The sequence below is a fragment of the Dermacentor silvarum genome, chromosome 5 (genome assembly GCF_013339745.2).
Source record: "Dermacentor silvarum isolate Dsil-2018 chromosome 5, BIME_Dsil_1.4, whole genome shotgun sequence".
NCBI lineage: Eukaryota > Metazoa > Arthropoda > Arachnida > Ixodida > Ixodidae > Dermacentor > Dermacentor silvarum.
Window position 1 is genome coordinate 7,231,082 of NC_051158.1, and position 16,191 is coordinate 7,247,272.

At 46.2% G+C, this 16,191-nt stretch overlaps 1 protein-coding gene across 1 annotated transcript in view; it reads left to right on the plus strand.

Moving 5' to 3' along the window:
- The window catches only part of LOC119452856 (alpha-scruin), a 38,485-nt gene extending 22,435 nt beyond the window's left edge, over positions 1–16,050 (plus strand). Inside the window, exons 12-16 of the mRNA XM_049667077.1 lie at positions 2,047–2,163; positions 3,141–3,324; positions 11,395–11,592; positions 13,116–13,330; positions 15,533–16,050. Coding sequence (XP_049523034.1) covers positions 2,047–2,163; positions 3,141–3,324; positions 11,395–11,592; positions 13,116–13,330; positions 15,533–15,747 — 929 coding nt within the window. The 3' untranslated portion in view covers positions 15,748–16,050. The remainder of the gene's footprint in view (positions 1–2,046; positions 2,164–3,140; positions 3,325–11,394; positions 11,593–13,115; positions 13,331–15,532) is intronic.
- The last annotated feature ends 141 nt before the right edge of the window (positions 16,051–16,191 follow it).

Below are 16,191 nucleotides of genomic sequence, written 5' to 3' on the forward strand. Positions count from 1 at the left end.
TACTGTACTTCGGCTGTGACATGTTACAACTTGATCCGTTATGACGTGGGCCGGCCGGTCCCGAAGGGTAGTTCAGTGGGTAAACAGCGCTGATACCGAAGTCTGTGCATTGTCAAATAACGTCTCGAAAGGGCTAGCTGCCGCCTAAAGAAGCGTAGGGGAAACAAGCGTACTCTCGCAGGATGGAAGCAAATAGGCAATGTCCGAATCTACGCCCCAGCGCCGGTTGCCTCTGTGTAAGAGAAGGAGATCTCGAAGGCTATGTTTTTGCGGACTGGAAGCGCCGGAAGTGATTGCAGAGACGGAAACGCGTCGTGGCCGCCACATTGTAGACACCATGTATTGATGCTATTCAGCGTTACGCCGCGCCAACCATCTAAAGCGCTTTCTTGCGCGCGGGAAGTAGTGTGGTAAGTTCGTTATTCCCTACGGCTATTCATGCGTCTGTTGCCGAATGGGCACGTGATTGGGCTGTTGCTATGGTTAACCCCGGTTCAAAATTCATCACCGAAGATGTAGCTCTTTGTTAAAGAGGCCCCAAAACAGGAACCTACCTACCTACCTACCATAATGTGTCCGGTAAGACGAAAAGGCCGCTTCGCAATAAAATAAACGCAACATGCGTTAATGATTGCTTCTGCCCACGTACTTGCACTAGCAGACAGAGAGAACAAAGTTGTTGCAGTTATGATTCTGCGTGCTCTAGCTAACATCAGCACCACAAGATGGCGCCATCCTTGCTCCGGTATTCCGTAAACTGTAATGTGTCTATATACGGACGGGTGATAACCCGTTTATATTGTTACGTGACAATATATTGCAACACGGAATAGTTGGCATACAGTTTTACAAAGTGTTTTTTTTTCGTTCACGTACTTGCCATCTTAAGGTACTACGCACATATACACTTACAATACTGTCCTTATCTGCGTCACAGGGTCAACTATATTCTTAAACGCTGAACAGCTCGTTTTGTTAAATGCTGTCTGCTCCCTTCCCGCAATATTCCGCTGGGAGACTGGGGAATCTATCTATCTATCTATCTATCTATCTATCTATCTATCTATCTATCTATCTATCTATCCATCTATCTATCTATCTATCTATCTATCTATCTATCTATCTATCTATCTATCTATCTATCTATCTATCTATCTATCTATCTATCTATCTATCTATCTATCTATCTATCTATCTATCTATCTATCTATCTATCTATCTATCTATCTATCTATCTATCTATCTATCTATCTATCTATCTATCTATCTATCTATCTATCTATCTATCTATCTATCTATCTATCTATCTATCTATCTATCTATCTATCTATCTATCTATCTATCGATCTATCGATCGATCGTGTAGGGGCCGCACTTTCTTTTCACAATTATGATGAGGTGCGACCCTTACACGGGACCGCACCTTTTGGTCCAAATGGCGCCGGCGCAGCCAGCGACTTGTGCACACCTCGGCTCTCGCCATCTACTAGCAGCACGTGGAAGTACGCAGAGCGCGAAAATTCGCCGATGCGATTGAATGCACACAACGCGATTTTTTTTTATTTATTTACCCTAAAGGCCCAGCTTGGGCGTTACATAGGGGGAGAATAACAATTGATATACAAAAGTGTAAGGCAACACGCATGCAAGTCGAATATCCTTATGTGAAGTCGTACATGCTATGCAACCTTTACATCTCTTCTCATTCGACAACATCATACACCAATAATTTTTACATTATCCAAACAATAATCTTACATCCTCTGACATCATAACAATAAATAAAGTTATAGAAAAGTTAGAGAGTTGCTTCTCCATTGGAAACTTCTTTCCAAATTTTGGGATGCCAAGTTTGGAGTGCTGTTCTTAAAAGGGTGCGGCTTTGACACGAGTCTATACGGTATACATCACAAATAAATAAATAAATAAATGGACAGTGACTGAGTCCAGCAGCCTAGTGAGCTCGAATATTGCTTAGCTTAGTTATCCGGTGGTGGTCGACTTAATGCGCTTCACACTCTCTCCCGCCTGATGCCTGAAAAACAGGACGCGTGGTCCTGCACTACCACGTGCTCAAGAACCGCTGGGACCTGTGCGGGATGATGCCCGAGCCGCGCAGCTATCACGCCGCCGTGCTCATCGGGAAGGTCGTCTACGTCACCGGTAAGATGCCGTTGCCCCGTGGCGCCTCTTGAAACAGTGCAGGGACAGAAAAAAAAAAAAAAACGAAGCATTGCATCTATCTAGATTGTAAGACTACCCTTCCGGGGAACATCGCATCTATTGTTTCATCGCACGCTACAGTGGCTCTATGACTCGGCCGCAGTGAGCATTAGGTCGCGAGTTCGTTTCCCAATCGCAGCGGCTGCTTTCTGACGGGGCCGGAAAGCAAGAAACGCACGTGTACCGTACTTCCAAGGCGCTCACGAAAGAAACCCAGGTGGTCGAAATAACCTGCAGCTTCTCCCGTCTCGATTAGCCAGTTTGTTGCGTTGGAGCGCTAAATACCGGTACTTAACGCGAATTTTGTTTGTTGTATTGCATCAGACTATACTGCGTTGAAGAGAATTAATTGCGACTACGGAGATCCCCGCAACAAGTCTCCCGCAACTCAAATCAGCCGCCAAGAACGAGCGTTCATACGTAGCGGCGCCGGCGATCTCAGAGGCCGTGTTCTGACGCTATTACCCGCTTCGAGTTAGAAACAGAAATGGCACTACATTCCCGTAAAATAATAATGAAAAAGAAGAATGCTTGGTAAAAAGTGGGCTTTAGTAATAATCGCCTGCAGCACCGTATGACCGGTATAGCACTAGTGAGTTCTTCGGGGAAATTGTATACAGCTGGATCAGCTGCAATATATTTCGCGTTGATGTTCAATATCATTAAATTTATTATTATCGCCTCGATTACAATGTACCAGTTGTAAAAATGGTGCATAGTATAGCGTCGATCATGGGAGCTGCCGCCACGTTTTCTCATCTTCGGCGGGAATCCGTTTAAGCTCATTTTCTTGGTGTACGAAGGCTCTATACTACGAAAGTGCATATCATTTTGCAAAATGATGTCGTTCCCGCTATAGCCTACTTTCCAGATTTGTTAAAGGTCTATATCTACTGCGCGGGCGTCGCCGTTCCTAGGTGGGTTCGATCCAGAGACTCGCAAGTCCGGAGAGCTGGTGGCCTGCAAGACCACGTTCGCCTACGACATCGACGCCATGGAGTGGAGCCGGAAGGCTGACATGAAGATGGGCCGCGCGGCGCACGGCGCTGCGTGCTTCCAGGACAAGCTTTACGTCTTCGGTGGCAGGGGTCGCTTCGGACGGTGAGTTCTTTGCGCAGCGCGTGAAAATAGTGCGGAAACCGTAGGGCATATTAACACGACAGGGTTTGAGGCCCCGTGTCGCAGAAAATTCGGCGTCGGCGTTGACCTGGGTGCCGGCGTCCGCGGTCAAGAAAAGCATCTTGAACCACACCGACCACGCAGGCCCTATGCGTGGCGCAGATGCGTTAGTGAACTGATTGAATTTCTCAAAGTAAAATGCTGTCAGAAAAATCGCGAAGTACGACTTAACCACAACCTGCAAACGTGATAGCGTTGGATTGTAATTTGAGTATACGAGAAAACATAATTCTCTTACGGGCGGAAACTGAAGCGCAAGCCGCCTTTTCCAGCATTTCTAGCATTCATATGGCGGCGCGCCCCGGCTCGTTCCTTGCAAAAACACCATCCAGATGGCGCTCGCTTCCTCAGGTCCCTACTGGAGAAAAAAAGAACGCTGCAGCGGCCGGGAAGCCTGCCAAGCAGTCAGGGATCTGTTGAATGCTATCGCGTTGAACTCTTATAGGCGAAGCTTAAGCGTCCTTCAAATTTACTTTACAGCGAAGCTGTATACCTCTCGTTGGTCTGAAAATTTCGTGGCGTAAAGACGAAACCGCAGGTTAACAATTGAAGGCAAACGGCATATCTTTGCAATCAGGCATATATATATATATATATATATATATATATATATATATATATATATATATATATACTTTGTGACGTCATCACGCTTTCATATCTACATGTTAAAGGGAGACCCGTCTAGCAAGTCATTCAGTTCATTCTAACACTGCCATGGGTAGACCACGGAAATTGAAGACACCAGTAGAACGGCGTGAAGACAATGCTCGACCAGGTGTGGTGTTTGATACAGCTTTGCTGGACATTCACGTTTGCAGGGCGGGGCGATGGCCAATGTTTTTGTTAGCGTGTTGCGGTATCTATCCAAAGGCCAACTAGGACGTAGTAATCCCTGCCAGATGGATCGAGATTTCGGGACTAGTAAAGAAAAGCTTAATCAATCTGCGATGGAGAATAGCAAAATACGACTTGAGTATTTGTGGCACCAAAGCTTTGGAAAGCAGAAACAAATTTTAAGGCAATAGTTTTCTTTCCTGATCAATGATTAGTTAACACACATTATTGAATCGAAAGGCTGATAATAGGAGCAGAAGACGGGTAAAAGTGACGAGCTAGGCGGAATCCACCACCGTGCACGCCGAATTACAAGGGATGCTCGTGTTATCCATGCGTCGATCAGTCCTCCGAAAAAGACTGGTAAAACGTTTATCACGTTCTAGTAGAATGTCACAGTATCCACCCAGCGATAAACTCGGTCGTGGTAAATCATATTTGTGGAAATCCGCTAGGTGGATGAATGTTTATGAAAGAGAATATTGTCATCTACTTGAACGCAACACGGAGTTACAAAGAAAACCCACATCCCGTATGTTACTTGGAAACGACGTTTCGCAGATGTAAAAAAAAAAAAAAAGAAAACGTCATCGTTGTTTTGGGATGGAACCTGGGAGCAATGCCTCGCCGAGGCGGTAGCTCTATCAATCTGAGCCAACTAGAGAGCTTGCATGTGACAGCGCGACGCCAGGGTATTCCACAACTCGAAGCACACGGCCACAGAATATGGCAAGTCAGTCCTGCAGAAAGCCGCAAGGCGGAAGAAGGTTTATGAAAGAGAAAAATATTGTCATCCACCCTACAGGGGACTTATCTGGCCTGCCCGAAGTCATAGATTTTGAGGACCACTATGGGAAACATAGCAAAGTAGAGGAACCTGATAGCACTAGCCATCACCCACTTTCAAAGGGGACGCTCGTATCATGTCATCCATGCATTCACTCGTCCCTATAAAGAAAAGTGGGCGACCGTACATGGCGATTTAGGCGTTGCAAGCCGAAACAGGGACCTCTGGTTGCTTGTTCGGCCGACAAACCGCAGCTTGGTCAACATGCTTCACCGTGCGATGAACTGCATCACTCTGAGCCTCCAATATTTATCATGTAGAATTCCGTATCCGGTGTTCAAGCACTCTGGGCCACACTTTACAGGATCAATAGGGACCACGTAGTGCAGACCGGGCAGACTGTGTGAGTGATCAGTAGCCGAACAAGCGAAGCCTCAGCCTGGAGACAAGATTTCGACGCCGGGACTTGTCTCGCCCTGGGCTAGGACAATTCACTCAAGAAGGTTACACATTGCGCCAAAGAGCACAAAAACGGGACGAAGGGTTAAAGGGGCCCTGAACCATCCCTCGGGCTTTGTGAAATAACATAGTCCGCGGGTTGCATACGCTGCTGTGAACATCTCAGCCAAGTTTTGCTGTCGTACGCGGTGCGTGGAGCTCGAAAGCGGAGCGCGAGGTCACCTTTCTCTCAAACGCCCTCGTTTCAACAGAGCCATGATCCTCACTCTCTTCTGTGTGCTTTATTGCGCAATAAAGCACATTCCAATACGCCGCTGCTATTCGTCGCTGCGGTCGGTTACACCGCGGCCACCGCGGGGTGCCGCCACGAGTCCACTGGCTAAGCGCACTACGGCTCTCTGAGGACAACCTCGTTTGGCTTACGTTTAGCGCGGCGTAGGCACCAAAATCAAAATTTGAACTGCGCGCCGCGATGAAGTTTTAAAGGCGGAGCGTTGTGGCCCCGCCCCACTCCGCCGTAGCCTTCGCAGTGCAAGGCATTGAAGGAGGAAGGGGGAGGACAGAGAGGCTGTGTTTGATTGCCAATAACTCCGCTTCGGCTGAACGCATTGAAGTACTTTTTGCGGCAAAGTATTTCTGAAAATAACCTATTTTCACCTTAAATCTCTTTCTCCACTTCGATAAAAAGTGGTTCAGGGTCCGTTTAAGCAAACGGACGATACGGGTACCTCTCTCAATCTTTTCTCCTGTTTTTGAGCTGTTTGCCGTATTGTGTCGTCATACCAACAAGCTCGGCAACAGCCATTTCACGAAGTTCACTTGTCAGAAGGACGCCCCCAAACCTGAGGCTTCCCGTGTTCGGTCACTGGTGACCACCTCAAGTCACCTATATCTTCCTGCGACGCTTCTGTCTTATCTGACCTCACTGAGTTGTAGCACTGAGTCACCAGCGTTGTTTTTCACCAATGCAGTTCCGTAGTGCGCCCTGTGCGGCCTGACAATCCGCGTCGCAGACACACACACAGGTGCGGTGGAACGAAATAGACTATTAATAATTCCCTTCCGGGGATAAAAATGGAAACAGTCTGGAACGCTAACGCGGAAATCTCCGCTCGACTCTCCCGCCCCCTCGACACGAGCGCGGCACCAGTGGTTCTTTTAGACAGTGTTTTATCGAGAGGAACCATGCACGAATGTGCACAGCTTTACTACACGTGACGACGCCGTGACCCGAGCTTAAGCATTACAGTTAGCTCCGCACGTGGCCCAACTAGGATTGTGATTCAACAGCGGGTCATACGAGGGGCGCTTCAGCCTTGAGCAATTGTTTTCATTATCATCATCCTACTTTTATGTCCACTGAAGTACGAAGGCATTTCCCAGCGATCTCCGATTAGCGCTGTCTTGGTGGTGGTGGCGGTTAAACTTTATTTCCAAAAATGGTCCTGAAGGACACCACACTGTTCGTCAAGGTGTAGAGGGCACCTCCCACGTCGGGACGGGGAGCCCTAGGCATTACACTCTGGGTTGTCCAGAAGGCCGCTTCGCGGGCCTTCTGGACAGCCCAGAGTTGGTCTTGCAGCTCGCTGCTCCTAAGAGCGCCGTCCCACTTGTTCTTGCCCTCCAGATAGGAGGCCTGCGTCGCGCATCCCAATGTCCCAAGTCACATGGCATCTATTCTGTAACTCTAATGGTGCACCGGTTATCTGCCCTACGCATTACATGGCCTGCCCAGCTCCATTTTTTTTTTCTCTTAATGTCAACTAGAACATCGGTTATGCCCGTTTGCTCCCTGATCACCACCGCTCTCTACCTGTCTCTTAACGTTACGCCTAACATTTTTCGTTCCATCGCTCTTCGCGTTGTTTTCATAAGATGCCTTAAATGTCTTGACGAGGCAGCTTGGCAACGGGACGAAGGGAAAGCCCCTTTTACGAAATGATAGATTCGTTCATTCGTTTTTCATTCAATTCCCGTCATGGACCTTGGAGATGCAGTCTAAAAGCCAATGCAAGGGTTGACGGGGACTGGAACCCCCAATACAAGGCAGAGTGTTTGCAACAGGGCTCAAAACAATACACCAGAAGGCGCAACGAAGATTACAGTGGTGTTGGTAATGCGACTTTATTTGGCCGTTTTCATGGTTTTCTGAAGAAACAAAATCATTCATGAAGTTCATATTTTGAGGAAATGTGGCGAATTTTAGGGGAGACATGCAGGCAAATTTTGAAGCATGTGTGTAAATTAGGAGTGAATGAAAATTGCTCAAGTTTCGTTTACGGCCCGTTTAGAGGTTTTCTATTAAACACCTAAAAAGTTTCTCCACTTCTGTAGCAGGGCCAGAGACAGCAAGCTTTCGCATTAAAATAAAATTGGGCCGTTTTATGGACGACGTGTGCCAAAATTTTGAAGCATCTAGGTTAATTACGTGCTTTGGAAATGATTACTAAATACTCTTCTGCGAATTTAAAGCGCCATGTAAGGCATGCAGTTGCATTTCCTCGGTATCCTCAGTCAACTATGCGAAGCACGGTGATTATATTTCGGTGAAGTAGGAATTATGGTGTGACTTGCGAACGATAAATGTTTAATATGTGTTAGTTTATTACAGCCTTTGTATAGGTTTACTTATTCAAGCGTTCCAGGCAGCCATGCTGCCATTATCTGGAATGTTTCCCAGGGGTCTAAAGCAACTGCACAAGACACCAACTTCAAATATCGTGACAATAGGAGGAATCTTAAGTTTAATGTATGGCGAAGCTTTCATGTTCCTGACTTTATTAAAAGCGTCACAAACAATTACTCAATTGCCTTTTTTTTTTCATGTGTCATACGAGGTTTGTAATGTTTTCTTCCCTCCATACGAGATTTGTATTGGTTTCTTCATGCAAGGTTTGTAGTGGTTTTCGGTGTACTCAGATAACTAAGCAAGGTGCATCCTTTAAGATATGGCGAAAGTAAGGCGCATCTTATTCGTTGTGCGTACGCAAAATTCTAAATGATTAGGTTAATTACAGCCTGTTACAGTCTGTGCAATAAATTACGCACTCAAGCGCCTCTGCGCGCCCATGATTGAACTTTACGAGCGTCGCAAAATTTACTACGGAGCCCTGGCTGTACCTACAAATTCCACCAAGACTAAACCTAACGACATAGGGCTGACCACTATGGCGAATTTGTGTGCTAGGATAAATGCTTGTGCATCAAATAAAACTTTTGCGAATACGTTTTTAAATAAGTGTTCGAAAGCGTCACGCCACCGTTATAAGCCGCATTTCCCAAAGTCACTAAAGAAGTCTGCATTGCACGAAGTTTATATTTAGCAGAAATGGGGGCCATGTTAACGTAATATGTGTCGCAAAAGTTTCACGTCTCTGGCTTAATTGCAACCGCCGAAATTAATTACTTAATCCTCGTTTCTTTGTTTGTATTTTTTGTCCATTTTCATGCGTCATACGAAGTTCGTTGTTGGTTTCTCCAGTATTCTCGGCGAACTAAGAAAGGCACCTTGTTTATATTTGCTGAAATTAAGAGGCACGTTGCGGCTAATCTGTAGTCAAAGATCAAAGTGTGCGAGTTAATGGCGGTTTTTGCACTGACGTACTTATTTAAGTGCTCTGGAGCATTATGAAGTTTTACGAGCGGCCAGAAATGTATCCCGCTCTCTGGGCGTAACTACCAATGCCATTGAAACCAAGCTTTGCGAACATCGGGAGAACGCTATGGCGCATTTGCATGCGATATGTTAGATGCGTGTGCACGGAATACAGTTTCTGCGAAATATTTCTTAAATAAGTGCCTGAAAATGTCATGAAGCCGCTATCAGCTACATTTCCCTATGTCCGATTAGAACTAAGCGTTACACAAAGTTTATATTTGGCAGAAATGGGGGCCAGGTTAATGTAATGTCCCGCGAAATTTTGTTGTTCCTGTCTCATTTACGAGCGCTACAAATAATTATTGAACCCTCGTTTCTTTGATGTTTCCATGTGTTATATAAGGCTCGCCTGATGTCCTCGGTAAACTAAATGAAGCACCTTGTTTATGTTTGATGAAAGTGAAAGTAAGCGCCAGGTAATGGGCGATGTGCAGGAAAGGTGAGTGGGTTAATTGTGGCCTTTGGAATAAATTACGTATGTACGCGCTTCGAAGTGTGTTTTACGAATAATGCAGAATTTATCCCGCTACCCTGGGAGAACTATGAACACAAGCGAGATCAAATTTAGTGAGAAAGCGGCAGGGGGCGGGAGGAGACATTATGGATGTTGTTATTGTGAAGTAAAATGTGCGCGTGAATTATTTTCTTGCAAAAAATTTCACAACGAGTGCTTGAAAATCTGTATCAGCGGGCTCGATTTCACGTGAACAAGTCATACGGAGGCCGTTTTAGGGAATGGGATTTAATTATGCTCATGAAACTCGGATTCTTAGTTTAAGTGCTCGAAATAAACAGTTTTGCTGGAAATTGCGTTGGGATTCTCTAAGGTCGCACAAGTCTGCCGTCTTTTTTTTTTTTCGATGCTCAATGTATTGCAGTAGAAATAAGAGTCAAATGTGCAGATAATACGCCACACACATCTAAGCGCTCCAGGCTGAGCCTCGATTCCCCTAGCCCTGTTGATGCACCTCAAGCCTTCATTTTTGTGCGACCTTTCTTTGCCGTGTTCAATCAAAGGACTCGGCGCAATTACTTGCAGGATGCACAAACTGTTAATGTCATTTGCCGAGCGAAGGACAACACTTTTGTATTCAGAAAATGCACGAGGGGATCTTTGCACTTACACAAGATTACACAAGATGCAAAGCTGTACGCGAACTCTTTTAGCCCTATATGCGTAATGACGCGGGCCATGGAATGTCTATGCAGCATGAATGTGACATCGAAATTAATAAGAGTGCTCTTGACGCGCATTTAGAAAGACATCGAACGAAGAAAAGGTCAGGACGTGAGGAAAGCGACAAGACACGTGACAGGGCAGCGAACTGGTTGAACATGCCTGCTTGCTTAGAACACAAGCACGCACTCGCAGAGTTTCACGCTTACAGACACGCTTTACACGCTTACAGACACGCTTTAATATGAGGTATACACAGACAGATTAGATTGCATATCAGGTATTGCCACGCGCATAAGAGCTGGTCGTTCTGTGGTATTGCCGCTTCTGCGGTAGGTGGGGACGAGGAAGTGAACTGAGTGTTGACGACGACGCGCTGTCAGCGAAGGTGCCGGACTGAAACTGTGAGCTTCATTTAGATAAAAGTTAATAGTTCTTGCGATATAGTAACGTGACTGCTTTTCCTAGGCACAGGGTGACAGCTTGCGATGAAGGAAAACAATGCAGATCTGTTTTTTCTCTTCTTTCTCCGCGAATTCTACAGCTTCCTCTTGTCTCTTGGCAGATAGACAAGCAGATACACAGACGGACAGATATATTAGATAGACATTAGACAAATAGAGTGGGCTTGTGATGAAGAAAACGAAACAATTCTTTTTTTCTGACTTTCTCCGCGAAGTGACTTTCTCCGCGAAGTCTTACAAACACAACTTATTTGTACCGATAAACGGATCAAAAAGCAACCACCTTCAATGAATTTTGGGCACATTCGGAATAATTGCTTCATACTTGAGTTAAAGCGCAAGAAAACGCGAACGCAAGAAAGGAAGGCCAGACATGACCAAGCGCTGCTTCAAACTAAAGTTTACTCTCTGAAAAACACGTCTATTTATAAGTCGACCAAAAGCAAACTACATCATTGCTCAAGAGAATTACTTTTCGTGTGTTCACGCGCGCGGTCCCGCATATCAAATGCCTAAGACTCAGTGGCAACTGTGAGCGTGTCCTGCTGTTACGCTTTTGACAGACAAGTTGTTTCTTTATGCGCACTGCGTGTTATTGCGTGCCACACAGGGCCGTGGCATCGACCGAGGAGTACGACCCGGCGTCGGACACGTGGCGAGAGGGCACGCCTCTCGATGTTCCCCGCATGGCCGTTGGGTGCGCCACGGTCGGCGACGTCATCTACGTGGTCGGCGGCATGGTACCGGAGTCGGACGAATTGTACCGCGCCGTGGACAGGGTCGACATTTACGACCCGAAGACGCACACGTGAGTCGGCAGCTATTGATGTCTGATTGTATTTTACATCCCCCAGCTGAATCTGAAACACGCTGTAGCTAGCGGAATTCATCGGAGTGATTTCGACCGCGTAGTGTTTTATTTTTAACGCTCAGTGAAAGCTCGGTGCTCACCTGAATCATGGTATTCACCTAAATCATACCCATGTTCCGCAGAAGAACGTAATATGTTGTTAGATATAGTCTAAAAGAGAGCAAAGGCCTTATAGGGCTGTGCGACACATAATCATTTCTAACAGCTTTCGGACATCTGGAATGAGAAGACTAACATAAGCCACCATTTCGAAACGGTTTTGCCCGTTATCGGTATACAAATCCGGGACGCCTCGGCGAATGCTCGCAATCCGAGAACCCGTGAGCTTTGACAGTTTGCCCCCTTAAGCGATGCGGCCACCATAGGTCAGAATATCGAACCCAAGACTCGGTTCTCGACATCGAAACACCATAGCCGCTCAGCCGCAGTCATAAGTGGGCACATTCACGCAGGAGTACAATTGAATAATACTGGCTCTACCCTCTTTTCAGAGGTGTGAGACAGAGTGATTAGTCAAGGGTCTGGTGAGCGTTAGCACCAACGAGAGAGTGCCGGTGAGAGAGAGAGCTGACGTGAATGCGAGCGTGAGTGGGTGAGGTAGTAGCTCTGAATGGAGGCGACTATAAATGCGAGTAAGTATTGGTGAGTATCAGTGGGCGGGAGTACCTAAGAACGTGACGGCCGACGAGTGTGAGTACATCGTGGTGAGTGAGTACATAGCCTGCAAATTTTAGCGCTGCTGCTTGTCATCGTCCTCACCATCAGCCTATATTTATGTCCACTGCAGGACCAAAGCCTCTCCCAGCATCTCCAATTACCCTTGTCTTGCGCTAGCTGACTCCAACTTGGGCCTGCAAATTTCTTAACTTCATCACCCATCCTAGTTCTCTGCCGTCCTCAACTGCGCTTCCCTTCTCTTGGCACACATGCTGTAACTCTAACGGTCCACCGGATATTTATCCTACGCATTACATGGCCTGCCCAGCTCCATTTTTTCCGCTTAATGTCAACTAGAATATCCGCTATCCCCGTTTGTTCTCTGATGCACGCCGTTGTCTTCCCGTCTCTTAACGTTAGGCCTAACATTTTTCGTTCCATCGCCCTTTGTGCGATCCTTAACTTGTTCTCGAGCTTCTTTGTTAACCTCCAAGTTTCTGCCCCATATGTTAGCACCGGTAGAATGCAATGATTGTACACTCTTCTTTTCAATGGCAGTGGTAAGCACCCAGTCAGCACTTGGCGATGCCTGCCGAATGCACTCCAGCCCAATTTTATTCTTCTGTAAATTTCCTTCTCACGATCAGGGTCCCCTGTGAGTAATTGACCTATATAAACGTGCTCCTTTACAGACTTTAGAGGCTGACTGGCGATCCTGAATTCAAATAGCCTGGCAAATATATTGGTCAACACGCCAGACTGTGGCAGCAATGTGATGGTCTACCCCTTGTCCCCTCTCGCAGGTGGTCCGAGGGCCATTCGCTGCCCAAGCCTCGCGCGTTTCCCGCAGTGGCTTCGTTGGGCGAGAAGCTGTGGCTGGTGGGCGGCTGCTACGACAACTCGGAGCCCGGACTGTCGCTGGTCAGCCTGCGTGACGTGGACGTGCTGGAGCCGAGCGGATGGGTGCACGTGGGCTGCACGGTGCACTCGAGACACGCCGCCGCTGTCGCTGTGGCCGGTGAGAAGCATGGAATTTGGACTAGCTGTTTGAGTGAGTGAGTGAGTGAGTGAGTGAGTGAGTGAGTGAGTGAGTGAGTGAGTGAGTGAGTGAGTGAGTGAGTGAGTGAGTGAGTGAGTGAGTGAGTGAGTGAGTGAGTGAGTGCTATCCTTCTCCGCTTTCCTCCTCGCAATCCTCGCACTCTCTTCGCTCTCGCCGCCTTTCATTCTCGACGAGGGTGGCGATGTGGGCTTGTTGGTCGGTCATCATGGAACGGTATTTGGAAGCTCAAAACACACACACACACACACACACACACACACACACACACACGCACACACACACACACACACACACACACACACACACACACACACACACACACACACACACGAGAAGAAACGAATATGAAGACATCGCTTGTCTTCGTCTTCGTTTCTTCTCGTGTCCGTGTGTTTTTCCTTTTTTTTGCGCTTCCCAATACCTTTCATTCTCATTCGTTCGCTCGGTTACGCCGACGCTCAGCGCAGTAATTGACATCAGGAGCGGCTTGCACGAATATTTAATAACGAAAATAATAATGAATTTAAGAACGCGTTCTAGTGCGGACTAGAAGTTTGTCTAGGGAATACTTAAGAACGCATTCTTTAATTCGTTAATATTTTCGCTACTAAATGCTCGTGCAAGCCGCCCCAGGGTCCTTCAATAGAAAGTATTGAAGGACCCTGTTAACACATTTACTCACTGAGGGAGTGAGTTGATTTATTGGATGGTCGATTGATTGACTTCTAGACTGACTCATTCATTGAGGGCGTGAGTTGGGGATGGCTTATTGAATGATTTATTAGCTGGTTGATTAACCCATTTTTTATTTTGTGGATGAGTGAGTTATTGTAGATTGATTGATTGATTGTTCAGCAGACTGCTTGGTACATTCATTCATTTAGTAATTGTGCGATCGTTGATTAATTGATTGAGTGGATGAGTGAATAAATTTATTTATTCCTGATCGACAGTGATTTATTGGCTGCCTGACTGATTGAGTCATTCATTCATGAGTGGTTGAGTGAGTGACTTGGAATCTTTATTGACGAATTGAGTGAAAGGACAATTCAGTCACTCGCTTATTTATTGAGTGTAGGTGTGTGATTGACTAATTGGCTGATTGACTGATGCATTTATTGAGTTGGCAACAAAGTCGGCGAATCTGGAGAGGAGGCCTACGGGGGTTAATTTTGATCTGCCCTTGGAGGTGCTTCAACATGAAACTAAATCCAAGTACACAGTCATTGTGAAGAACGAGACCTAGCTATTACACGTTTGTGTTGCGTCGGCCTGCTTCTCCTAACGTAAGCCAATACCAACTTGTCCAGCTTTTTATTCCCTTAACACAATCTTTTCATTGACCATTACCTCTGATCGGCTGACCAGGAGACTGATATGTATATGCATGAAGGCAACGAAATTCTATTATTTTCTATTCTGATTGTGTGCCTGCTTCTCCTAAATGTAGGCCTACGCCAACTTGTTCAGCTTTGTGTTCGCTTTAAACACTTCATTCATTGACAATTACATCTGAATAACTGACTAGCAGATTGATATTTATGCGGGAAGGCGTCTGTGAAATTGTACTATTTTCTATTTTGATTGTCTGCCTCCTTCTCTCAATGCAAGCCTACACCAACTTGTACAGCTTTGTGTTCGCTTTAAACACTTCATTCATCCATAATTACATTTGATTGGCTGACTAGCAGACTGATATTTATGCATGAAGGCGTCTGCAAAATTGCATTGTTCTTTATTCTCATTGTCTGCGTGCTTCTCCTAAACTAAGCCTACACCAACTTCTCCAGCTTTGTATTGGCTTCGTACACTCTCTTTAATGATCTGTACATCTGATCGGCTGTCTGGCACACTGATATGTATGCAAGAAGGCAACAGAGAAATTATATTGCATTGTTTTCTGTTCTGGTTGGCTCGCAGGCACCGATAGCTGCGTCATAATTGCTTTCTGTTCTGATTGGCTCGCAGACACCAACATCTACGTCATCATTGTTTTCTATTCTCATTGGCTCGCAGACACCAACATCTACGCCATCATAGTTTTCGGTTCTGATTGGCTCGCAGACACCAACATCTACGTCATCATTGTTTTATATTCTAGTTGGTTCGCAGACACCAACATCTACGTCATCATCGTTTTCTATTCTGGTTGGCTCGCAGACACCAACATCTACGTCATCGGCGGCACGAGCAGCGTGCTAAACGGGCCCATCAAGCGACCGGAAGTGTATCTGCAGCTGAACGACAGCTACAAGTTTCCTGCCGAGTACCCGGAAGCCATGACGGGCATTTCCGCTGTATGCGTGCCTCCAGCGACGCACACTTTCCGGAGCCAGTCCCTGACGTGCATGATCACGGACACGCTGGCTGAATAATGGCGCCGCTGTTTCATGTTCGAGCCTTGAGGCACTAGCGCTGTTGCGTCACCATTACACGTCATCAAACGATCACGCGACCCTCCCTCGTAGAAAATTTAGCTGCGCCGCGATATGCATTCAGTCGTGGTGAAGTTAACCATGCGAATACAAATATAATATACATTTATTGCATTTTTTATGTACGTGAATGTAATTTACATGCCCACTAGGCCTGTACGTGCCTGCACGGGTAGCAAGCGACCTTCCGTATCTCTTTAAGCGGCCCTATTAGTTTTACATATGATTGCCTGAATGTGTCTGTGAACGTTGATATATTGGTACTGAATAAATCGTTCCATTTCTGATCGAGTTGTGTCATTCAGTACAGAAGGGCGTAATCATTTCAGAGTTCCTTCGCGACATTCATAGATACATGATCATTCACGTAAAACTATTCCAATT